This window comes from Bos mutus, chromosome 7 (genome assembly GCF_027580195.1).
Source record: "Bos mutus isolate GX-2022 chromosome 7, NWIPB_WYAK_1.1, whole genome shotgun sequence".
NCBI lineage: Eukaryota > Metazoa > Chordata > Mammalia > Artiodactyla > Bovidae > Bos > Bos mutus.
In genome coordinates, this window is record NC_091623.1 from 102437270 (window position 1) to 102462779 (window position 25510).

General features: G+C 47.0%; 1 protein-coding gene across 1 annotated transcript in view; it reads right to left on the reverse strand.

Moving 5' to 3' along the window:
- Positions 1 to 1995: 1995 nt before the first annotated feature.
- FAT2 (FAT atypical cadherin 2) overlaps positions 1996 to 25510 on the reverse strand; it is a 75802-nt gene continuing 52287 nt past the window's right edge. Inside the window, exons 20-24 of the mRNA XM_070374758.1 lie at positions 16397 to 16542; positions 10355 to 10796; positions 7035 to 7188; positions 5528 to 5985; positions 1996 to 3885 (exon numbers count right to left, since the gene is read on the reverse strand). Of these exons, the coding sequence (XP_070230859.1) occupies positions 3353 to 3885; positions 5528 to 5985; positions 7035 to 7188; positions 10355 to 10796; positions 16397 to 16542 (1733 nt within the window). The 3' untranslated portion in view covers positions 1996 to 3352. The remainder of the gene's footprint in view (positions 3886 to 5527; positions 5986 to 7034; positions 7189 to 10354; positions 10797 to 16396; positions 16543 to 25510) is intronic.

Sequence of the window (25510 nt, forward strand, 5' to 3'; positions counted from 1 at the left end):
CTGCCTTTCTATGCCACTGTCTCGCTGTGTCAGACTCAGGACATTTTGAGACAGAACCCCAGTGGCTTGAGGATTTCCCTGAGAAACATTTGGGGCTGCCACAGCTCTATATCTTGATCCCAAAGAGCCCTCTAGTGGCTGATCTGCAAATGTGCAGGTGCAGGAGACAAAGGGAAGGAGGGACCTGGTGGGGAGAGAAGTGGGCTGGCTAGAGAAAGGCTCTGCATTTATGAGAAGAGCAGGGAGTTTTCTAGGGAGACCCCCAGTCTGGGATCAGACCTGAATATGGTCTCACTACTGTGAAGTGCTACCTGTGGGACTTCAGATCCACGCCTTCTCCTCTGCAGGCCTCAGGGTGAGGAGCATTGGGAATGATGACGAACTGGATCTGTGTTTCCCAGAGGTGATTTAGGGGACCCTGGACAGTCATTTTGAAAACCGGAATGTTCATGTGTTTTCATGTGGCGCTAGAAAAATTAGTAACTTTTACTTGTTTTCATCTATGGATATTATCCTTTTAGAGAGTGAGAAGTGAAATTGCTCAGTTGTGTCCCATTCTTTGAGACCCCATGAACTGTAGCCTGCCAGACTCCTCTGTCCATGGGATTTTCCAGGCAAGAATACCGGAGTGGATTGCCATTTCCTTCTCCACGGGGATCTTCCTACCCTAGGGATTGAACCCAGGTCGCCGGCATTGCAGGCAGACTTCTTATCGGCTGAACTACCAGGGAAGTCCGAAAGTGAAAATGAAAGCCCCTCAGTCATGTCCAGCTCTTTGCGCCCCGTGCTCTATACAGTCCATGGAATTCTCCAGGCCAGAATACTGGAGTGGGTAGCATTTCCCTTCTCCAGGGAATCTTCCCAACCCAGGGATCGAACCCAGGTCTCCCACATTGCAGGTGGATTCTTTACCAGCTGAGCCACAAGGGAAGCCCTATCCTTTGAAGGTGAATAAAAATAGTTTTAAAAATCTAAATACACTAAAAGAAAAATATTAAGTAAACAATAGAACAGGTATCATTTTATCAGGATCAAAATCATAAAATGAAAATCAAAAAGCAACAGAAATTTGGGCGCCACTGGACTAGATTCTTTGTGGTTTCCTGCACCGTTCTGATAAGCTAATCCTATCTGCATACTATACCTGGTATTGTTCCCTAGCATAAGGGTCACCATTTATTGTTTATGCTGCTATCAGCTCTTTGAACTTATCTCTCAGAATAGGGTATTACTTACTCTTCATTTTACTGACCAGTGAGAGGCCCGGTCGTACCTGCCTGAGGCCACGTTATGGTGCGGCAGAGCCGGTTTGGAACCGAGCCCATTGGACCCCTGAGCCACTGTCTGCTGTGGTACCACCCATGTGCATGCCTTCTCTGCTTACCTGCACTGGGAGCTGGGCAGCAGGGACTAGACCCTCCAGTCTCAGTGATGGACCGGCAAGGCCTGCACGGACCAGGTTGCCTGGTGACATTCACATCCAGCTGGGCCTCAAGGTGAGCTGTGGAGCTGTGGCCACAGGTCACTCTGGGCAGCAGGGGACTGGCCTCCCAAGACCTGTGATGTAAGTCCCCTCAGCCTGGCCACTGCTCTGTGCTGCCAAGGGTGCTGGCCAGAGGTCAGCAGTCCTGAAGTCTTGTCCTGGGCCTTTCATTCATTCGCTCCTTAGCAGACTTGTCCTCTCACTGTGCCCCGCTGTGTCAGAACTAGAGGCGGTTTTCCAGTGTCCTAGGCCCCACCCCTAGAGGTTCTGATTTTGTATGTGTGGGTGGAACTCAGGGATCTGCAGGTTAGCCGGTTTTCAAGGGAATCATGGTGCTTAGTGACCTGTGGGGTCCCTTCCAACCCCCAGACTCCATGAACCTTAGCTTGGAATAGCCAGTAGACCCCTGTGACCTTCCCCTGACCCAATCCCAAACAGCCTAGGTGACAAAGAAAATAACAGTAAAAAAAGATATTTTATTGTTAAAAAACAACAACAGATGAGCAATGAAACCAGGCACCCCATCACTCACTCTCACAGTCGCCCGCACAGCCGTGAACCACACACACAGACACCCTCTCACCCACACAGCTCCCTCTAGCTGTAAGCAGCAGCCTTGTGGGTAAGAGTCACCATTTCTCTTCCTTTTTACTTTTGTCTCCCAAACAACACACATGAAAAAGCAGTGGACCAGAGTGGCAGAGGAAGGAGTGGCCAGGCCACCAGAAGCCTCTGGGCCCTCCCACTCCTGGCTACATACATTCTGCACATGTGTGCACATGTACTATACATGGACTCCCATGTGTGCAGACATGCACCCATACTGACCCTCCATGCATAGGGTTGAGTCACTGCAGGTAATCCTTGGACTGGCAGGTCTCTGAGACAGAGGGGCAGGAGAGGACCCTCCTGGTGTCTGACTCCCTGCTGCCACCCTTCCCTGCGCAGGAGTTGACTTCCTTGTGTCTAGGGAGGACATTGAGTCCCTATGGGGCAGCTCATCCAGACAGCAAGGTTGAAAAGTGCCTAAGAATTATTTCAAAAATGAAGAATCGTGCCCTTCTTGCCTTTGGCCCAAAGTGCTTGCGAAACTTGGGCTGAAGAGCCCAGAGTTTCATGAGGTCTGAATTCTTTAACAAAGATGGTTCAGGGCTGCACAGATCCTGGCAAACCCTGGCTGGTAGAAAGTCACATGACTTAGAAAAGGACAGACAAGGTGCTTGGAGTTAGATTAGAGGAGTGGGACCACCAGGAGACTGAGGCCAAATGATGCCCCTGGGGAACCTTCGTCATCGAGGTTCATCATCTTACCTCCGATGCCTGGCAGGCAGGGTGCACAGGTGACATGTGGTAGCTGTTCACCTGCTGCTCACCTCTCAGCCCCTTGCAGAGCCCCTGTTGCCCCGCAGGGTTTGTGACCTTGGACCTTGTCTCTACAGCAGATGTGGTGCTTGCCTATGAGGCACAGGCCCGCCATGGCCTGCAGAGCGCAGCTGTGGGCAGGTCTAAGAGTGTGCCCATCAGGGTCGGCCCACTAGTTCAGGCTCTGAATCCCTGGGGACCATCAGAGGGGCCCACTGCCTCTTGCCTATCCCAGGAGTCAGTTTTTCCTGGGTTTCCAGGGTAACGGCTCTGGGCACCCCCTTTCTGCGGGGGGCCCTGGTGCGCTGTGTCTAGAGCTCTACCCTCAGCTTCCCTCCATCCTCAGGGAGCAGCTGGGGTCTGCAAGAGCACATTTCAAGATTTGGCAGCTTGGACTGGGTATGGGGGCTTCCCTCCCTCTTTCCCAGCCATGCTCAATTCATTCCCCACCAGTTGGGGGGGAGGTGTCGGGTCCTCAGCCTCCTGCCTGCCTCCCTCTGAGGATAGCTAGAACATGACCTCCTCACAGCTCCCATAATCACTCTCCACCATGTCAGAGCCCTCATAGTTGGGGGGGGCCTGGGGCTGGCCCCGGCCCAGGGGGTGCCCACCCCCCACCTCACAGTCGGCATAAGAGGGCCCGGCCCGGCTGAGGCGCATGCTCACCCCCTTGTAGCCCCCTTCTGCCAGGCAGGGCCCTCCCCCTCCCTGCCGGAACTGCGAGTGGTAGTAGCTGATGGCCGTGTACTCGTTGAGACAGGGAGCCGGCAGGTGCTCCCGGGGACTGGGGGGCCGCGGGGGAATCAGATCTTCCAGGTTCTGGTTGCTGTAACGGGGTGGGAGAGGTGCTCGCTTGTTTTCCAGCTCCAGTGGGAAGGGGAAACCCCCGTAGAGGCCACTGGGGTCTGGCATCACGGCTGGATTCTGATGGCAGTGAGGCGACGGTGGCGCTGGGCCAGGGGTGACTTCGGAGTGGGGGTATTCCCAGCGTTCCTTCCTGGAGTACGTTGGGGGCCAGACCGTGGCTCCGCCTGGGTACACTGAAAGGGAACACATGATAGAGTGAGCTCTGAGTTTCCCTGGTGAAGGTTCCAGCTGGCCTTAGAGCTAATGTACATGACTTAGCGCGTGGCAGAGAGGAGCCAAGGAGTCAGTGGGCATGTGGCCCATCTGTGTGTGTTGTCTCTGGCAGCTTAAATTAATATCTAGAATCCAGTGGGGCCAAGTTGAAAGCCAGAGGTTTAACTCAAAGCCAGCCCATTTTGCAAATCTGTGCCACTGCTTCAAAGGTCAGTGGGATAAGGGAAGAATCTGAAGGGCTCCATGCAGCCAACTCCCATTCCTGGAGACAGCAGCTCCATCAAAATCCTACTGGTGAGTTTTGTCTCCTTAATTGAGGGAAACAAACATGTCTTTTGGACTAGGAGATGTGGTGGTGTCTATTACAGGGAGTGATTACATGAGACGTGGCTTGGAAGCTTGGTGATCAGGCATCCTTGGACCTGCCTCTATCCCTGGTCCTGAAGAGCTGGGAGAGTTACAAGTCACTGTGTCTATATGGGTCCCAGTTACCCTAATGGCAGATAGTTCATGCCAATAACTGTTGAACTATTAGTAAGTAAGCCTAGAAACATAAAGTACTTTACAAATTCACCTCCTGTTGAGCTGAAAATGAGAGGAGGGTGAAGATCCCTCCTTGGAGTGAGCCAGGTCTGGCTCAAGGCTGCTGTACCTCTAGACGTGGCCAGCCAACTAGACAACTGCCTCTCTCTCTCCCTTTCCAGAAAAGTGTAAATATACATGTAAGTGAGTTAAAGTCACTCAGTTGTGTCCGACTCTTTGCAACCCCATCAACTATACAGTCCATGGAATTCTCCAGGCCAGAATACTAGAGTGGGTAGCCTTTCCCTTCTCTAGGCAATCTTCCCAACCCAGGGATCAAACCCAGGTCTCCTGCATTGTAGGCGGATTCTTTACCAGCTGAGCCATCAGGGAAACCCAAGTAAATATGTACAGAAGCTTCCTTTTAACCCCATGGATCCTCCCCACCCCTATCCAGGGTCTGTGGGTTTCTGCCATGGACGTCAGTCCTGTGGAGTGACTTGGAATTTAGAGGAGTGGATCACAGTTCAGTGGAACGAGGCATAGACTCTTGAGTCCAGAGGCCTGGAGTCTGGTCCAGCCCACTAGTGCACCGAATTTCTTGAAATTCAAAACTGTACTTGACAGCCTTGATGCAAGTCAAAAAGTTCCCCGACACACGGGTCTCACTTGAGAGGAACACCGAGTTTTCCCGCACAACTTAATCTGAGCCCCTTCTCCCCTCCTGATCTCGACCTGAGGGGCGATTCCCCTACTTTGTCTGGAAAGGGATCCCACCTTCCCGTCGCACCTCAGGAGGAGGCAGGTCTCGCACTGAAACTAGAGAGGAAGCCTCGTGGGTCGTGCCACATTCCGAAAGACACCGATTTCCCCGTCCATTCAAGGTAATTCCCGATGGCTGGACACCTCTGCGAATGTAACCCCGAGGATGAAGTCACATCCAGTGCACCCTGACCTTGACCACATCCCTTCGTGGACTGGATGGTGGCTGAAAACACTCATGTCTCAGATAATGGAGTGTTTCCATTTACTGCCCTGTCCCATCAATCCCAGAGGCTAGCAGCCTGTGGCTATACTGACCCATCTCCTCGCCAGACCATCTCCTCTTAATGATGGCCTCACTGTCAGGGTGGGAAGAGACCGCGGCTGGCGGGAGTCTGGGAGGAACACTGCAGACCATGGGCCGTTGCTTAGAGCTGGGTCCAAAAGCGCCAAGTTCATTTGGAGCCGAGGTCTTGCCTGGCTCCGTTTGGTTCAGGTTGTTGCAGGAGCTGGTGCTCAGGGGGTTGAGCTCAATGGCAGGCATGGCTTGGGTGTCAACACCCACACTCCTGGCCAGGAGATCTGGGTCCTCCATGGCCACGGGCTTGTGTGACTTGCAACGGCGGCAGTAGAAGAGAAGCACCGTGGAGATGACGACGATGACCAGCAGGGCCACTATGATGATCAGAATCTCCTGCTGTCCCCAGTCCCCCCTTGTGATCTCAGGGGTGACGAGGCAGTGTCCTTCTGAGCAGCCCCTGGCCTCCATTTCACACCTGCAGGGACAGAGAAGTAGAGGACCCAGTCACTATATAGGCCTTTCCATGTCCCCTCTTAATTTATTATTTATTTGGCTTTATTGAGTCTGAGTTGCAGCATGCAGGATCTTTCTTTGCAATTCACAGATTCTCTACTTGTAGCAGGCGGGCTCTGAAGCGCTCGGGCTTAGTAGCTGCAGCCCTCGAGTTTAGTTGCCCCGTGGCATGTGGGATCTTAGCTCCCTGACCGGGTGCTGAGAGAAAGGACTTTAAGATAAACATATGGGAGACTCTTGGACAAGCCCTTTCCTTCTCTGGGTCTCAGTTTCCCCACCTGTAAAATGGGTGGGTGGACCACACCACTGGATCTCTTACATACACCCTGACAACAGGATGGGGGGGTCCCTTGGGAGCGTGTTATAAATAGAATCCCAGGCCTCCTTCCTTGGAGATTCCAATTTAATTGTTCCAGGAATTTTTATTTTTCATAAGTCTCCCTCATGATTTTTAAAGGTTTCCAAGTTGGGAATTCGTAAAACCGGTGAATTGCCAGAAGCCTCTTTGTGTCTAGGATTATCGTGGGGGATTCTCCTTCCCTGGCAACCCCAGGGCAGCATTACATAAGGTACAGGTAGGTAGTGGTGGGGCATGAATCCACAGTGGAGCCTGTCCCAAGGGGAATCATTGCCCCCGGGCCACTTTCTGAAAAGTCAGGGGCCAGAGCAAGAGAATAAGAACTTGAGCATTTTCAGACTTCAGCAAAGACAGGAAATGCCTGAGGAGCTGGTATGAGGTAGATTCCTGGGCCCCAGCCTGGTGAGTCCAGTCCACTAGGTTCAGCAGAGGGCTTGGGCGATCTGTCTGTATAGCTAGGACCTCCCCTCCCAGGGTGCTCTTGATGCAGGTGGTGGGAGGAAGGAGGCCTGACCCCTGCAAAAGGCCAAGAGGCCAGGTCACTGGATTACTTGGCCCCTGGCTGCCCACTGGCCTCTTTAGGGCTCAGAGGGCAGAGGTGCTGCCAACCTCAGGGAGAGGAGCCCACAGCCGGGGGCCTCTCCTGTGCTTACCTGTCTCCTGTGTAGGGGTGAGGGCAGATACAGGGGGCTCCCTCGGGGGAGGAGATGCAAGTTCCACCTTCCAGGCAGGGAGTCGAGGTGCAGTTCTCCTTTCTTTGTTCGCAGTGCCTCCCAGCAAACTGTGGGTGGCACACGCAGATATATCCTGGGAGGAAAGGGCAGGGAGGCGAGAGGACATACTGGCCTCGTGGTCCAGCAACTGCAGGTGGACTGAGCCCCCAGGATGGAGGGGGACCTTGAGTGTTTGCAGATCCCAGGGTCCACACTTGGCTACTGAATGCTCCCCTCTGCCATGTGCTCTGTGTTGGGCAGTGGTGCTCAGCTGGGCAAGAAGACTTGATCCCTGCCCTCAAACAACTTACAGCCTACAGGGAACATTCATCTAACAGATATGAATGGGTATCGTCACTGTCATCCAGGACAATGCTATTCAGTGTAGTCACTGTTCTAAGCATCTTCATGTATTAGCTCATCTGACCCACCCGTTGGCTCTGAGATTGGTTGCTGTTATGGTCAACATTAGTTACTATTATTGTCCTTGCACCTGGGGACAGGTGGAAGTTGATGGCTGGCCAGGAAGTGAGGCCTGGGAATGTATGACATTGGCTCAGAGTTACACCACAAGCAAATGGAAACTTGGGGGGGCGGGGGGGTCGTCAAACTGAGACAGTTATATATCATATCAGTATATTAGTAATTATTATAAAAATTCGTTTTATTGAAAGGAAGTGTTAGGGGAGGAAACTAGCCTAAACTAGGGACCAGGGGAGGTTTCTTGGAGGAGGTGGTATTTTAGTTCAGACCTGAAGGATGAGTAAAAATTAGCCAGGCAAAAAGAGAGGAAGATGCTTTAAGCAAAGGAGAATGTGTGCAAAGACTCAGAGGAGAGGGCATGACATATCACCAGGGGTCAGGGCAGGGGTGAGCCTAGGGAGCAGAGGGGAGAATGGGAGCAGGAGGGCTGGCAGGTGAAGGGTCCAGTGCATAGGAGCCATAGGCAGGAGTAAGAAATTGGGATTCCATCAATGGCACCCCACTCCAGTACTCTTGCCTGGAAAAATCCCATGGATGGTGGAGCCTGGTAGGCTGCAGTCCATGGGATCACAAAGGGTTGGACACGACTGAATGACTTCACTTTCACTTATCACTTTCATGCATTGGAGAAGGAAATGGCAACCCACTCCAGTGTTCTTGCCTGGAGAACCCTAGAGACGGGGGAGCCTGGTGGGCTGCCATCTATGGGGTCACACAGAGTTGGACACGACTGAAGCAACTTAGCAGCAGCAGCAGCAGCAGCAGCTGAACAGCAAGGGGAAGCCACCACTAGGGTCTGAGCAGGAAAGTGATGTGCTCAGATCTGCACTGTGTAAGGATGGCTCTGGTGTCTTGCTGGAAGATGCTAGTGGAGGGACAGAAGCAGGAGAGCAAGGAGGTGGCTGGTGCAGAGGAGAAGATGAGAGGTGATGAGGGCTGGGGTCAGACTCATGGCAGTGGGGACACAGAAGTGATGGACTCCTTGGATAGCTCAGGTAGAAATGACAGTATTATCAGTCAGGCAAACATTAGAAAACGGGAGACTGCCAAGTGTTGACAGGGATACAGGTGCTTAGGAACCCCACGCACTTGCTGGTGGAAGTACAGACTGCTGCAGCCATGCTGGTCAGCAATCTGACCTGACTTAGTCAAAGTGTTGGTATACTCTGGGTTTGTTAATTTCATGTGTGTGTATGTGTGAAAGTTCTCATGTAGGTTCGTAAGATGACATGGAAGGATGTTCAGTGCAGCCCTGTTGATGGAAGTGGGATGTCCATTGCTAGGAAAGTGGAGAGGGGAAAGGTAAGCACATGCACACCTTGGCAAATTGAGCCGAAATTAAAAGCAGTAGGAGGGAGGTTCAAGAGGGAGGAGACATACATATATATGCCTATGGCTGATTCATGTTGATGTATGGCAGAAACCAATGCAACATTGTAAAGAAATTATCCTCCAATTAAAAAAATATTAGAAAAAAGAATTACTTGTGGCAGTGTGGATGGAAGAGTGTAAAAATTCAAGCATGTGAAATATAGTTCATGCATGTTGAAAGGATACTTTTAAAAACTTTAGGGATCTCCCTGGTGGTCCAGTGGTTAAGATTCCATGCGTCCACTGAGGGGTGAGGGTTTGATCCCTGGTCAGGAAACCAAGATCCCATATACTGTGCTGCTGCTGCTGCTGCTGCTAAGTCGCTTCAGTCGTGTCCAACTCTGTGCGACCCCAAAGATGGCAGCCCACCAGGCTCCCCCGTCCCTGGGATTCTTCAGGCAAGAACACTGGAGTGGGTTGCCATTTCCTTCTCCAATGCATGAAAGTGAAAAGTGAACGTGAAGTTGCTCAGTCGTGTCCGACTCTTAGCAACCCCATGGACTGCAGCCTACCAGGCTCCTCCATCCATGGGATTTGCCAGGCAAGAGTACTGGAGTGGGGTGCCAGTATGGCCAAAAACCCCACTTTAAGTGTTTACCTATGAGTTTGGGGAAGGGAAAAGGCAGTGGAGTATAAAGGGCAGTAAGAAAGAGAAACTTAGCATGGACCAATGATGACACAGATGTGTTGACTTCAGCCTTCTATATGGAGGTTCTTATTCACCCCCTTCCCCCATCCAGAAAAAAAGTAGAAAGATAGTTCTTGTTGAAGAAGAAAGAAGACTCTTGGCCTCCCCTGGTGTAAACCTGCTGCTGCTAAGTCACTTCAGTCGTGTCCGACTCTGTGCGACCCCATAGACAGCAGCCCACCAGGCTCCCCCATCCCTGGGATTCTCCAGGCAAGAACGCTGGAGTGGGTTGCCATTTCCTTCTCCAATGCATGAAAGTGAAAAGTGAAAGTGAAGTCGCTCAGTCATGCCCGACTCTTAGCAACCCCATGGACTGCAGCCTACCAGGCTCCTCCGTCCATGGGATTTTCCAGGCAAGAGTACTGGAGTGGATTGCCATTGCCTTCTCCAGTGTAAACCTAGCCAATCCCAACTCACCAGACAGTAAAGGAAAGGGAGGAATTATCTCCACTGAGATCTGCACCCTGAGCCTGTCTCAAACTTCAGCCCTATGACCTTGTCTGAGTTCCCTTACCTTTCCAGGTATCCCTTCCGTAGCACAGTGGTTTCTTGAGCAGTAAAACAGAGCTTTACTTCCCTTTCCCCTCTCTCCCTCATGGGGCTGTGTTGGAGAAATATGCTCAGTCAACTCTACAGTGATCCACGATTGCTAGTTCAGCATGTCAGGGTCCTCTGCAGAGTCTCCTGGGATAAGCCTCGGGGTCAGCCACAGCCTTACCTGCCCCACCAGTCTGCGAGCACTTCCCACCGTTGAGACACGGGTTCTGGCCGCACTGGTCACTGGGGAAGCAGCACTCGGTGAGGGCCCGCCTCTCCAGCAAACCGGCCGCCTTCTTGCCATGGACCAGCAGCTCCAGCACCTCTCTGTTGATCACAACAGCATCCAGGCAGCCTTCAAAGCCCTGGGAGACATTTGGGGAAGAATGCGAGTGGACGAGGCCACCCAGAAAGAGGTCCCTTTCAGGCTTCAGACCCCGGCAGTTCTCTGGGAGCTTGAGGGAGGTGCTGCTTGCACTGTCAACCAACAGGCGGACGGAAGTGTCCATCTCCTCCACCAGAACAGAGTGCCACTCATGGTCATTCACGTGCAACCGGGAGGAAAGATTTCCATAGAAGCCACCTGGGCAGTGGTATTCCAGCTGGAGCACTCCATTGACCAGCTGTAAAGAAAACCCAGATGACCATCAGCAAAACCAAGAGGTGCTTAGAGAAACCTTTGCTCAGAAGCTGCTAGTGCAAAAAATGTTCGTGTATTTTTACAGGTAGAAGGGGTAGTGATTTTTCAAGGCTGTATTTTTTTCAGACGTTGTATTTGTAGAGCATAAAGGCCCTCAAAGTGCACTTCCATTTATGGCCTCATTTGGCCCTTGCTGTTCTCCATGGAATGTCCTGGTAGGGGACATGTCTGTCCATTTCACAGATGAGGAAACTGAGGCCCAGAGACATCTTGCCAGCCCCTGTCTTTTGGATTCTTCTTCACAGGCCTCTCCAGTGTTCTACTCTCCTAAGCCTTCAGGGAAACCAAAAACCTCCCTTTCACCCCCACTTATGCAACAGTTCAGCACTTCTTGAAGTGGATCTCAAAGATGATTTCAGGGGATCCACAAGCTGACAAAGGTGCATATAGTCAAAGCTATGGTTTTTCCAGTAGTCACGTATGGATGTGAGAGCTGGACCATAAAGAATGCTGAGCACTGAAGGATTGATGCTTTTGGACTGTGGTGCTAGAGAAGACTCTTGAGAGTCCCTTGGACTGCAGGGAGATCAAACCAGTCAATCCCAAAGGAAATCAACCCTGAATATTCACTGGAAGGACAATGCTGAAGTTGAAGCTCTAATTCTTTGGCCACATGATGCGAAGAGCCAACTCACTGGAAAAGACACTGATGCTGGGGAAGATTGAAGGCAGGAGGAGAAGGGGATGACAGAGGATGAGATGGTTGGATGGCATTATCAACTCAATGGACATGAGTTTGAGCAAACTCTGGGAGAGAGTGAAGGACAGGGAAGGGTGGTGTGCTGCAGTTCATGGGGTCACCAAGAGCTGGACACAACTTAGCAACTGAGCAACAACAACAACAAAGTGAAACTATTAAGTAGAGCTGGATTAAGTAGAGCTTCCTCCGGGTGAAATGTGAAGATCTTACCCAGTGTTTTCTAGAGACTGGCCATTTGTACACAATCTTGCCAATTTTTGCCCTGGTTGAATACTACACATACCTTTTTTTAAAAGAACACTTAGTATTATTACAGCAAATGGAAAACCAATATAACTTGCCACTGAGGAAAGAGAATGTCAAAAATAAGTACATCTTATGTATGGAGAGACTAACATAGAAAATTACAATACCATATGTAAAATAGATAGCCAAGGGGAATTTGCTGTGTAACTCAGGGAACTCAAACAGGGGCTCTGTGACAGGCTAAATAGTGGGATGGGAAGGGAGATGGGAGGGAGGCCCTGGAGGGAGGGGACATGGGTGTACCTATGGGTGATTCTTGTTGATGTATGACAGGAAACCACAAAATTCTGTAAAGCAATTATTGTTCAATTAAAAAAATTTTAAATAAGTACATCTTATACAAAGCATTGTTATTAAATCACTGCTTTCACTTACTAAAGACCACAACTCCATTGATCCCTCCATTTTTTCACTGTTTCTCCCTTCTTTCATGTCCTCATTCCTCACCTTATCAAGCTTAAAGTCCATAGACAAATTCTTTTCCCTTTTTAACTTGGTAGATCTCACTTGGCAAATACACAAATCAGGTAAAACTCAACTTTCCCTCTACTCTGTATAGCAATCATGGAGCTGAACGTGGCTACGGAGTAACACACAGCCTTTGCGTATTGGTCTCCCTTTAATTTCATGGCCACAAATGTGTCCTTCGTACTGCCCAACAATTGTACAATTGTACTGTCTTGGTTGGGCTCCCCTGTTGGCTCAGACAGTAAAGAATCCACCTGCAATGCAGGAGACCCAGGTTCAATCCCTGGGTTGGGAAGATCTCCTGGAGAAGAGAATGGCCACCCACTCCATATTCTTTCCTGGAGAATTCCATGGACAGAGGAGCCAGGTGAGCCATAGTCCATGGTTTTGCAAAGAGTCGGACAAGACTGAGCGGCCAACACTTCTACTGTCTTGTTTAGTCCCCTCACTCTCCCAGATGACTATTTTCACAACTTCTCTCCTTAGACCCTTAATGCCTCTCTCCCCATCCTTGCTCTCAGCAACCAGATGGGAAGTTATAGGCACGGTCACCATCACATCTGTCCATGTTGTCCAAAGCCAATCTCTCTATTCGTGCACTAGATCCCACCCTACCCTTCTTAACCTCCTATATATTGGACAAGAGACCACTGACTATCCTTTCTCCTTCCTATATCTTTGTTCATTCTCTACTGGATCATTCCAGTCATCATATAGACGTGCTGTTATTGCTCTAATCTTTAAAAATATATATATATATATATATTTTATGTATTTATTTATTTGCAAGGTCTTAGTTGTGACATGCAAGGTCTTTGATCTTTGTTGCAGCATGTGGGATCTTTACTTAAGGCATAAGAACGTCTTAGCTCTGGCATGTGGGATCTAATTCCCTGACCAGTGATCAAACCTGGGTCCCCTGTTTTGGGAGCATAGAGTCTTCTCCACTGGACCACCATGGAAGTCCCTATTGCTCTAATCTTAAAAAAGAAAAAAAAGTTTTATTGAACCCACATCTCTTGCCAGGTTGCACTTTCTTTATTTGCTTTTGCTTTGTAGTAAAATTCCACTCCTACCCACCATGACACCACGACACAGAAACCACTGATGTCAGAGTATGCAGCATCCTCTTTGTTGCCGAATCCAATGATTGATACCACTTCATATCTTATTTGACCTCTTAGCAGAATATGACTGAGCTGATCATTCAATGCTTCCTTCTCTTTTTGTATATAATTTTATTTATTTATTTATTTATGTCTGTGCTGAGTCTTTGTTGCTGTACACAGTTGTTCTCTAGTTGCAGAGAGTGAGGGCTACTCTCTAGTTATAGTGCATGGGCTTCTCATTGCAGTGACTTCTCTTGTTGCATAGCACTGGGCTCTAGGGCATGCAGGCTTCAGTAATTGTGACACATGGTTTCCGTAGTTGGGCTTCTCATTGCAGTGACTTCTCTTGTTGCATAGCACTGGGCTCTAGGGCATGCGGGCTTCAGTAGTTGTGATACATGGTTTCCATAGTTGGGCTTCTCATTGCAGTGACTTCTCTTGTTGCATAGTACTGGGCTCTAGGGCATGTGGGCTTCAGTAATTGTGACACATGGGTTGAGTAGTTGAGGCTCCCAGGCTCTACATTGGCTCAATAGTTGTGGTGCTTGGGCTTCGTTGCTCTGAGGCATGTGGGATTTCCCCAGACCAGGGATTGAACCCATGTCTCCTGCATGGATTCTTTACCACTGAGCCACCAGGGAAGCCCCACTGTTTCCTTATTAATACAAACCCTTTATCTGGCTTCCCAGATACAATACTCTGTTCATTTTCCTTCACCATCGCCAATTGCATCTTTTCATTCTCCTTTATTGGATTCTCCTCTTCTCTTGCCTTCTCAGTAATGGAGTATCTCAAGGATAAATCCTTGATGTACCCTATTTTTAACCTGCAATCCTTGGTGATCTCCCCAGTTTCATGGTTGTCAATACTACATATATGTTGAAGAATCTCGGATCTTCACCTCCAGCCCAGAACTTTCTCATTAGATTTTGTTTGTCCAGCTCCACTAGTAGGTCTGATAGTTATCTCAAGCTCATGTGTCCAAAATGGAACTCCTGGTCACCTCCACTTCCCCAGTCTACTCTATCCATATCCTTGGCTAGGTCTGTTGGCAGCAACTCCATTCCTTCAGGTTGCTCCAGGTCAACGTCTTACTCCTTGTTTTCTCTCCTAGCCCTCATTCAGCTCCTCCGGGGTCCTGCTGTCTTTGCCTTCAAAATATCTCCAGCATCTGAACTCTTTTTTTTCCCAGTTCCACTGTCATTCCCCTGGTCTAAACTGCCATCATCTCTCACCAGAATTACTTCCTTTGGGCTGGGTCTTTCCACTTCCATCCTTGTGCCTCTAAAGTCTATTCTCAGCACAGTAGCCATGAGGACCCTTTTCACATATGTCAAAACATCTTAATTCTTTGCTCAAAACCTTTAACATCCCCTACATTACTCAGAATAAAACCCAATGTTCTTAAATAGCATGAGAACTTTTTATAGATATGATCTCATCTCATCTGATTATGTATCAGACCTCAACTTGTGCTACTACTGTTCCCCTGCTCACTTCACTCAAGCCATATTGACATCTGAGCTGTTTTTAAACATGCCAAGCAATCTCCTACCAATGACTGTTCCCTTTACCTAGAATGCTGTTCCCCCAGAGGTCTACATAACTAGACCCTCAATGAAACCTTCCCTAACCACCTTATTTAAAATTGTAACTTCCCACATTCCTTTTCCCCCTTAACCTTTCTTTTCTTTTAACCCCAAACACTTATCACATTTAGACAAATTCTGTAATTTTATGATTTACTAGGTTTACTGTCAGTTTCTCACCATAGGATGAAAACTCTAAGAGGGTTTTTTTTTTTTTTTAATATTTTTCACCGATAAGACCCAAGCACCTGGAAGAGTGCCTGTTGCATAGTAATGCTTGATAAATATTTGCTAAATGAATTCAGTTCCAACTAGGGCTTCCCTGGTGGTCTAGTGGTGAAGAATCCGCCTTGCAGTGCAAGGGACACAGATCCCCGCTGTGGGAAGATCCCACACACCGCAGAGCAACACAACTACTGACCCCTGTTCTTAGAGCCCATGCTCTGCAACACAAGAAGCCACCACAATGCGAAGCCCAAGCACCACAACCAGATAATAGCTTCCACTTGCTGCGACTAGAGAAAGCATGTGCGCATCAGTGATGACCCAGTGCAGTAAAAATAAATAAATATTTAAGACATTCTAAATGGGGCTTCCCAGATGGTGCAGAGGTAAAGAACCCGCCTGCCAATGCATGAGACATAAGAGAAGTGGGTTCGATCCCTGGGTAGGGAAGATTCCCTGGAAGAGGACATGGCAACCCACTCTAGTATTTTGCCTGGAGAGTCCCGTGGACAGCAGAGCCTGCTGGGCTACAGTCTATAGGGTTGCAAAGAGTCAGACACAACTGAAGCAACTTAGCACGAACTAGCTGCCAAAGTCTCCTTTCTCTTTGGGAGATGGACATGTGTGATGGAGGTGTTAAAATCAGACAGATACTCTGAGACTTTCTACAGATATAATCAGAAGGACTGAAAGACCCTTAGAAAGGAAATTCATTTTCCTCCATATGATTCCATGTACCTTAATGCTGATTTTGTCATCTTGAGTGCCCCCCAGGTCCAATCCATCTTGGGGAACATGGGTCTGTTACTCAGCAAAAGTGATAAAAGCATCAGCCAGGTCTAGGTGGCCTCATGCATCTCTCTTTCTATCTTCAGAGGCTCTCTATCATCCCACAGAACAGCCCAACCTCTGTTGTACTAGGACATGATGCATCCCCAAGTGGGGTGGGTTTTGGCCATTGTAACTAGAAAGTCTCGTGTTCTGACCTTCGAGAGTCACACCCAGGCTCATGGTAAACCACGCAGGGTTTCTTTGCAGAAGTTTGCCTTCTTGGCCACGCCCATACTGCCCCACCTCCCCAGCCTGGCATGCCCCCAGGAAATCTCTCAGGGTGGCAGTTCCTTACCTTCAGGGAGAGACGCACTGTCTTATTGCTGAACAGGAGAATTGCCTGTGACTGGAGTGTTTTCAGGCGGAAGTGTATGTGCCCGTTCTGAAATTCCGGGAGACGGTACCGCCCGAAACTCTGACCGCTGAACCTCACGGCAGTACCTGTGAAAGCAACCAAAGGTGTCACCTCCACACCAAGTTGCCGGGAGCCAGCACGGGAGTTCCCACCCTTGACAAAGGTCATGCGGAGAGGCCTGATATGCAAAGGCGAGTCAGGACTCGAGGGGCCCCTGGATCTGCTTGAGCATCTACCCCAAAACCAGAATCTGTCTGTTTTACTACTCTATGACTTTCACCAACTCCTCTGACATTAACGAGGGGCTATCCCTGATCACCTTTCTCTGAAGGAAATCAACTTAGAGCTCTAGTTAATTAGCCTCCTGGGCATATTAGGAGTGTTTCAATCCAAACCCCTCAGATGGCTCTCTAACTTGCCTGACAGGTATACCCAGACTCCTACAGCTACGCATACGATTGTTTACAGCCTCCCAACAGCGAGAGGTACGGGAAGCTTAAGATATTCAAATAGTATAGAACCTCTCGGGGAGTTAGAAATTGTTAGAATAGAACTAGTAGAAGATTTCATTGTTGAGCTAATGCTTGCTGCCAAGTTTCCACATCCCCTGTATTGTGTCCTTGGGAGTATATTAATTAATATAGTTGGTATATAGAAAAAATAAGTAGTGGCCTTGGTGTTAACAACTTTAGACCCTTAAGGTAATAAATTCTTTCCTTGTTGTAAGCCCACTGCACCTTTGCCCTGTAGAAATGCAACTTTATCTAACACTTTTGAAGGATGGCGCCAAACTTTAAAACAATTACTCTTAGAAAAAACATGTTTTCTGGTTAACTAACTTTTATCGGAACAAAGAGTCATAAAATGTTAATAGGCCTTCTGGCCAGAAGATGATGTAAATCACCTAAAGCATTTGTATATGATAAGTTTGCAGAAAAGAAAGCCTGGTCTCGATAAGGATCAAAGACTGCTGACTTTGCATGGTTTTACACCCTATTATCCTCTACGCACAACTTAAGGTATATAAGCTCTCTTTGAAAATAAAGCTACGGGCCTTGCTCACCGAAGCTTGGTCTCCCCATGTCATTCTTTCTTGTTTCCTTTTCTCTCCTTTTCTTCTCTGTTCTTCCTTCAGGATGACTGATTTGGAGCGGGGGGCTCTGTGAGACCACTTACTTGCCTGGGCTTCTAAGACCCACTCGAGAAGGTGCCTAAGGTGGGGTACCTTCAGCTATTCGAGAGGGCGCCTGTGGCCTCCGTGGTCAGAGCAAGTTCGGTGTCACGAACTTTATTGGTTTCCCACATAAACCAGTCAGGTCAAGCCTCTGTCTCTCCGCTTTGCTATCCTTTCGCCAACGCCGTCCTCCAGAGGATATCCCTGGATCCAACCGGGGCTGGACCCTGGTAAGTGGCGCCCGGAACAGGCTATCCAAAGGTAGGTCTCCCCCATTGTGCAGTTTTCGGATGGCTAGAACCCCACTCAGGGTGTCGCAGACCCCTGCATAAGATAGGTAGGGTGAGTAGGAGTGGGAAGTGTTGAAGTGTTGAATCTTGCAATATAAGACAAGATTTCAGTGTTGAAGTGTTGAATCTTGCAATTTAAGACAAGATAAAAATTTTCTGACATGGGTAACAGTGAATTAAAAGAATGACAACTTTTTATAGGAGTAATTTTGCAATTGTTAAGCAAAAAAAGGAATAAAAGTCAAGAAAGCTAATGTTCAATCCTTTTTCACTTTTGTACAAGAGCAGTGTCCTTGGTTTCCAGAAAAGGGCACTGTTAACTTAGATTCTGGGAAAAGGTAGGTAAACAGATAAAAACTTGTTATAGTCAACATGGTCCGGAAAAGGTGCCCTCTGATGCCTTTTCCTTATGTAATATAATTAGAGATGCTTTAGACCCTGCTCCTGATTCTGAAAGGTTCACGTTAAAGAGGAAAGTGAGGAAAAAAAGGTGCATGTATGAGAGGAAAGTGAAGAAAAGGAAGCTATACCTAGCTATCAGCAGCTAAACGAATGGCTAGCTGCTATGACTGCTGATGGGTAAATAAAAGATAGGGATGAGAAGAAAGATCAGCTCTCCCCTCAGGATGAGGAAGATTTAGAGGAAATGGCAGCTTGATACCATTCTGATGAGGATTGGTCTTTTTTAGCTAAAGACGCTCCTTAAAAGTCTAAGAGAAACATCTCCAATCAGACCATCCGCTCCTAGGAGCTTGACGGAAATATCTTCAATCATACCATCCGCTCCTATGAGTCTGAGGGGAAACATCCCCAATCAGACCATCCATAAGATTTAAATATCAAACAGGCAGAGGATCCCCAGAGCAGGAGAGGAAAAACAGGGAATGCCTCAGTCCCCGCTTGCCCCCTCCTCCCTATAGGGGTGAGGGGCCTCCACTAGAACTTCCCCAGAGAAGGGTCCTCTCTAGCCCCGAGGATGAATTTGATCCCCACCTTGAGGCTTGTTTTCCAGTAGTGTTTCAGAAAAGGGGGAAGAGGTCCCTTTCTGGGAACCTCTTCCAATGAAATTAATTAAAAAACTCAAACGGGCTTATGCCTTATATGGGGCTACAGCCCCGTACACTTTAACATTATTAGACGCCTTGGCGGTTAGATGGCTGACACCTCATGATTGGAAAACAATTGTTAAGGCTTGTTTATCTGGAGGGCAATTTATACTTTGGAAAGCTGAATATGAGGATGTTGCCCAAAAGCAGGCTAGCACTAACCTCAAACAGGGAAGAAACAACATTGTAAAAGAAAAGTTGGTAGGAATTGATTATGCAACATTTGGGGATCAGATGGATCTAGGCAAAGAAACTTTAGAACAGGTATCATCCTGCGCCCTTGGGGCCTGGTGATTATTGCCTCAAGAAAAGGAATCAACCTCTTCCTTTTCAAACATTAAACAAAGGCCAGAAGAGCCATATGAGGACTTTGTATCACAACTTATAGAGGGAATCAACAGAGTAATTTCTAGTACTGAGGCATCTGAAATACTGATAAAACAACTAGCATTTGAAAATGCTAATTCTACCTGCCAGGCTATCCTACGTCCTATAAAAAAAATCTGGGGAAGTAGGAGATTACATCAGGCAATGTGCACATGTAGGACCTGCAATGATGCAGGGCGTTGCTATAGCTGTGGCCATAAAGGGAAATTCTTATCAACAGACAGTTCAATCCTTTTTTACAAACAAGAATAACCCGCCAAAGAGTCATTTCAGTAATCAAGGCCGGAATGCTGACTTGTCCAAAGCCTGCTTTTCTTGCGGCCAGGAGGGGCACTTTACGCGCGCCTGCCCCCAAAGAACAGCTAACTCTTATCTGCCGAATCCTGCCTCCACGGCTATGACTCCTAATCTCCCTAAGACTCCTTGTCCTCGTTGTCAGAAGGGATATCACTGGGTAAAAGACTGTAGATCAAAATTCCATAAAAATGGAACCTTGCTAGTTCCTGACCAGCAGTCGGGAAACGGGTTGAGGGGCCAGCCTCAGGCCCTGACAGCAATTGGGGCAACATCTTTGAACCCATTCATACCCTTCATCCCATCACAGAGCTCATTAGAGCAACCCCAGGCAGCGCAGGGCTGGACCTCCGTTCCACCACCTCAACAATATTAACACCAGATAGTCCTACTATAAAAATCCCTACAGGGGTTAAAGGCCCATTACCGACAGGTTTGGTAGGAATTATACTGGGCAGAAGTTCCTTAGCCATGCAAGGACTCATAATTGTTTCTGGAGTGATTGATTCAGATTACACAGGAGAAATTCAGATTATGATTCACCCCCAATTAAAACTATACAAATTCATAAAGGACAGAGAATAGCTCAACTTTTACTTTTGCCTTATCACACTGCTGTAGGGCACAGTTACTCAGAGTGAGAGACAAGAGAGAGGATTCACATCCAGTGATATGGTCTTTTGGGTGACAGAGATTACTCAGAAATGCCCTATGAAAACTATCTTGGTTACTGGCAAGTCTATTGTGGGGCTGTTAGATACAGGAGCAGATGTTTCCTGCATTTCTGGGAAAGACTGGCCCAGTTCCTGGCCAACACACACGACTGAAAACAACTTGGTGGGAATAGGGAGAGCCACCACAGTAGTTAAGAGTGCAAAAATGTTAGACTGGCGGTTTGAGGATACCTGTGGAACTTTTCAACCCCATGTAGTTACTTCACTCCCCTTTACTCTATGGGGGAGGGATGTGCTGTCTCAAATGGAAGTGCTACTTTTTAGTCCTGATGAAAAAGTGACCTCCCAAATGCTCGATATGGGCTATGATCCATCAAAAGGACTATGTAAACAACAGGAAGGAATAATTGAGCCGATCTGCCCAACCCCTCGACAGCAACATACAGGATTGGGGTATCCAAATTTATAATGGAGGCCATTGTTTTTGCTGCCGACCCCATTACATGGAAATCTCAAGACCCAGTGTGGGTAGAACAATGGCCTCTGCCTAAAGAAAAATTACTGGCAGCTAAGATGTTAATCTCTGAACAACTGCAATTGGGACATATTGAACCCTCCAATAGCCCCTGGAACACTCCTATTTTTGTCATTAAGAAAAAATCTAGCAAATAGCGACTTTTACAAGATCTAAGAGCTATTAATGCCACTATGGAAGACATGGGGGCCTTACAACCTGGGTTCCCTTCCCTAGTAGCTGTTCCAGAGGGATATAATATTATTGTAATTGATTTACAAGACTGTTTTTTCACCATTCCCATAAGTGCTGAAGATAAAAAGCAATTTGCCTTTAGTCTGCCATCAGAAAATTTTAAACAGCCTTATTTAAGGTTTCAATGGAAAAGTGTTACCCCAGGGAATGAAAAATAGCCCTACCCTATGTCAAAAATTAGTCAATGCCACTATAGAAGATATTAGGGCTAAATATGAACAAGTATATATGATTCATTACATGGATGGTATTTTAATAGCTCATCCAGATAGAGCTCATTTGCAAACTGCTCTCCAAGATTTGACTCAGGCACTGTCAGCTAGAGGCTTAAAAATTGCCCCAGAGAAAATTCAAACCAATCTACCTATAACTTATTTAGGAAGGGTTATAAATTCTGAAACAGTGACTCATGCCCCTTTACAATTGAGAAAAGTCCATCTTGTTACTTTAAATGATTATCAGAAACTTTTAGGTGTTATTAATTGGATAAGGCCCTATTTAAAATTAACCACTGCTGAGCTAAAGCCTCTTTTTAACATTCTGCCTGGTGATCCTGATCCAACTTCAAAAAGGCAATTAACTATTGAGGCTCAGGAAGCCCTAGACAAAGTAGAAAAGGCTTTATCTGATAGCTATGTAAAAAGAATTGAATTAGCAGCCTCCTGGCAATTCCTTTGCCTGGCTACCCCAACTGCACCTATGGGAGTTTTATGGCCAAACGGCCCCCTAGAGTGGGTCCATCTTCCCGCTCAAGCTAAAAAGGTAGTGGCTTCTTATCCGGGTTTAGTGGCTACTTTAATATTAAAGGGGAGAAAGTGGAGCATTGAGTTATTTGGTAAAGAGCCATCAGAAATTGTAATTCCATATAATAAAGAACAGCTTGATGCTCTTCTAATGTTTGATGAAAATTGGCAGATTGCTATAGGAAATTATTTTGGTCAAATTCTGCATCATTTACCTTCACATGTTTTGCTAAACTTTATATCTAAACATGCAGTTATTTTCCCTGTTAGGTGCAAACACTCCCCCAATCCAGGCACTCAAATGGCCTTTACTAACGGGTCAGCTAATGGCAGAGCTTCTATAGTTACAAGAGATCAGCATAAGGTTTTGCAAACACAAGAAACTTCAGCTCAAAGAGCTGAACTCACAGCTGTTATAGAGGCTTTTGTTATGTTTGCAGAGGAGGAATTTAACCTTTACTCTGACTCTCAGTATGTGGTCAGGCTGTTTCCACACATTGAGACTGCGGTTCTGCCAGAGAACAAAACTGCTATATTTCACTTGTTAACTAAACTACAGCAGCAAATTTGGGAACGAAACCGAGATCATATTTTATTGGCTACGTGCAAGCTCATTCTGGATTGCCTGGACCTTTGAATGCCTTAAATGACTTGGCAGATTCACTAACTAAAGTTACAGTGGCTCCTGCCTTTGAAGAGCCTCGAGCCCCTCACTCACTCCATCATCAAAATGCTAATGCCTTAAGATTATCAATTTCAGATTCCCCGTGAATCTGCACGAGAGATTGTTCACTCCTGTTCACATTGTCCCACTACTGTAAATAATTTACCTATGGGAGTTAACCCTCGTGGTCTCAGACCTAATGTACTCTGGCAGATGGATATAATTCATGTCTCTTCATTTGGAAAATTGTCTTTTGTTCATGTAACTGTAGATACTTTTTCTCATGTCATTATTGCAACTGCTCGTACTGGAGAGGCCTATAAGGATGTAGTGCAACATCTCTTTACTTGTTTTTCATATTTAGGTCTGCCAAAGGCTTTAAAAACTGATAATGCCCCTACTTATACTTTAAGCCTTTCCAGGATTTTTGTATAAAGTTTTATATAAAACATAATACAGGCATCCCCTATAATCCACAAGGACAAGCTATAGTAGAAAGGGCACGTCAAACATTAAAAATACAAATTCAAAAATTACAGGAAGGGGAATTTAAATATAGTTCCCCCCATCAGATCCTGCAGCATGCTCTCTTTGTAATAAATAACCTGAATGTTGATTCATCTGGAGCCACTGCAATGCTTCATTGGTGTCCGGAACAAAATAAAAAGCTGTTGGTGAAGTGGAAGGATCTCCTCTCTGGACAATGGAGGGGTCCCAACCCATTATTAACTAGCGGCCGAGGATATGCTTGTGTTTTCCCACAGGATGCAATTTGGATCCCAGACAGACTGATTCGTCATGTCACAGCCCCCCAGGCATCTGGTCCCTCCACTGCCACGACCACAAAAAAGGAAGGGACCTCCTCTACCTCCACTCCCTCCGCCAACACGGGAAGCCCAGCTGATCTCTAGACGAATGACACCAGAGATCCTGGATGAACAGGAAGAGGAACCACCCACCAGACAGATGTCACAACTCTGTATAAGAGATATTGTTCTCCCTAATTCTTTACCCCGCAGGAAATCACCGGGATGTCCTACGCGGGCCACTCAACAAGCCTCTATACCTACCTGGGGACAGATTAAGACGCTTTGTCACCAGGCACAAGGGATAGCTTCCCTGCAGGGCTCTCCAGTCTCTCCGGAGAGAGTGTTTATTGCTATGCTTGCCTTACTATCTTGCCAGGTAAGCGCCTCCTCTCCCGCTCCAGAAAAGTATTGGGCATACTTCCCAGATCCTCCAACCTTCCAAGTAGTTACTTGGAACAATGCCCCTATACGGGTCCACACAAACCAGCCTCATTTATTGGGAGGACATTATACTTTCTATACAGAGGAGGAATACCCTATTAATTTCAATTATACCTTTAGGGGATTAACAGATGATCTCCCTGTTTGTTTTAACTTCCCTTTTGATCATACAGGAAGCTATATTACTCCTACCAAAGAAGGATGTATTGGAGCCTCTGAAAAAGCAATTATAACAGATTCTCCATCCTTAAGATATCGGTCAGTTTGGGTATTACTGGCTCGTATGCCTGGGATCCTTGACCCCTATAAATCCCTGCGTTTTAAATCTCCACCAAAATATCCAAATTGTCATAATGCCGCCCCTTCAGATACCATATGGAAAACTATAGATGGTCATTCAGGATATCCGATTTGGAAATCTTGTACTTATAATTCTAGAATTGACTACAGAATACCAGGAGGAAATTATACCATTCAGGACTGGAGCAACCCGGATCCAGGTCAGGATCCAATGATTGATGATGCATTTAAAGGGAGATTTGACAATTGGAAAGAATATTCAGTTCCTTGGCCATTACGCGCCACTAGATGGCATCGTAATCAATTTGTTCCTCCTATGCTGTCTTATACGGCTAAGGGCAGAACTTATTGGCAACCAGAAATTTGGAAGGCCCTTACCGCTACTGCCCCTATTACCTTAACCCGGCCAGAAAATATTTCTACTTATTCTATTTTAGCTTGTCTACCCTCGCCTTATGTTTTTCTCTTCACTAATGATTCCAAGAGACTTAATATACACATGAATTATTCAGGTGGACCTAATATAGTAACTTGTGAACAATGTATGCTCTCATCTTGTTTGGCCCCTCAATATAATGTTTGCTCTTTTGTGGTGTTGCAACGCCCACCCTATCTTATGGTGCCTGTAACTATAACTACACATTGGTATGATAACTATGGTCTTGCTGTAATACAACAAGTGCGGGATTTAATGCGATCACGACGGTTAGCGGGCTTACTTTTACTGGGAATAGCAACTTTAATAACTGGAATTACTTCTGTTTATATGGCAGCAGTTTCATTGACTGAACAAGTACACACTGCTCAATATGTTGATGCTATGTCCAAAAATGTTTCTTTAGCATTGGCAACAGAGGAAGCTATATTCAGGAAGCTGGAGATGAGGATAGATGCCCTAGAGGAAGCAATATTGCATATTGGAAATGAATTGCAGGCTTTAAAAGTGAGATTGGCACTGTCCTGTCATGCCGACTATCGGTGGATTTGTGTAACACCCCTGAAAGTAAATGAGACAGATTATGACTGGCAAAAAATTAAAAATCATATTTTAGGTGTCTGGAACAGCTCCGACATTAGTTTAGATTTAAGGAAACTTCACAGTCAAATAACAACCATAGAACGCTCTCACTTAGATTTTACTGCCTCAGGAGTAGCAAGTGACTTCTTCCATACAATCTCTAACTTTGTTTCAGGAAAGTACTTTCTGTCTGCTATTTTTAACTATGCTGCTGTGGCCGCTATAATTCTGCTTATCATATTCATTCTTCCTTGTATTGTCAGAATTTTCCGACAGAGCATTCAGAAGCTCGAGACTGAATTGCATACGGGTTTCTTAAGAAATAAAAATGGGGGAGATGCCGGGACCCAGCACGGGAGTTCCCACCCATGACAAAGGTCATGCG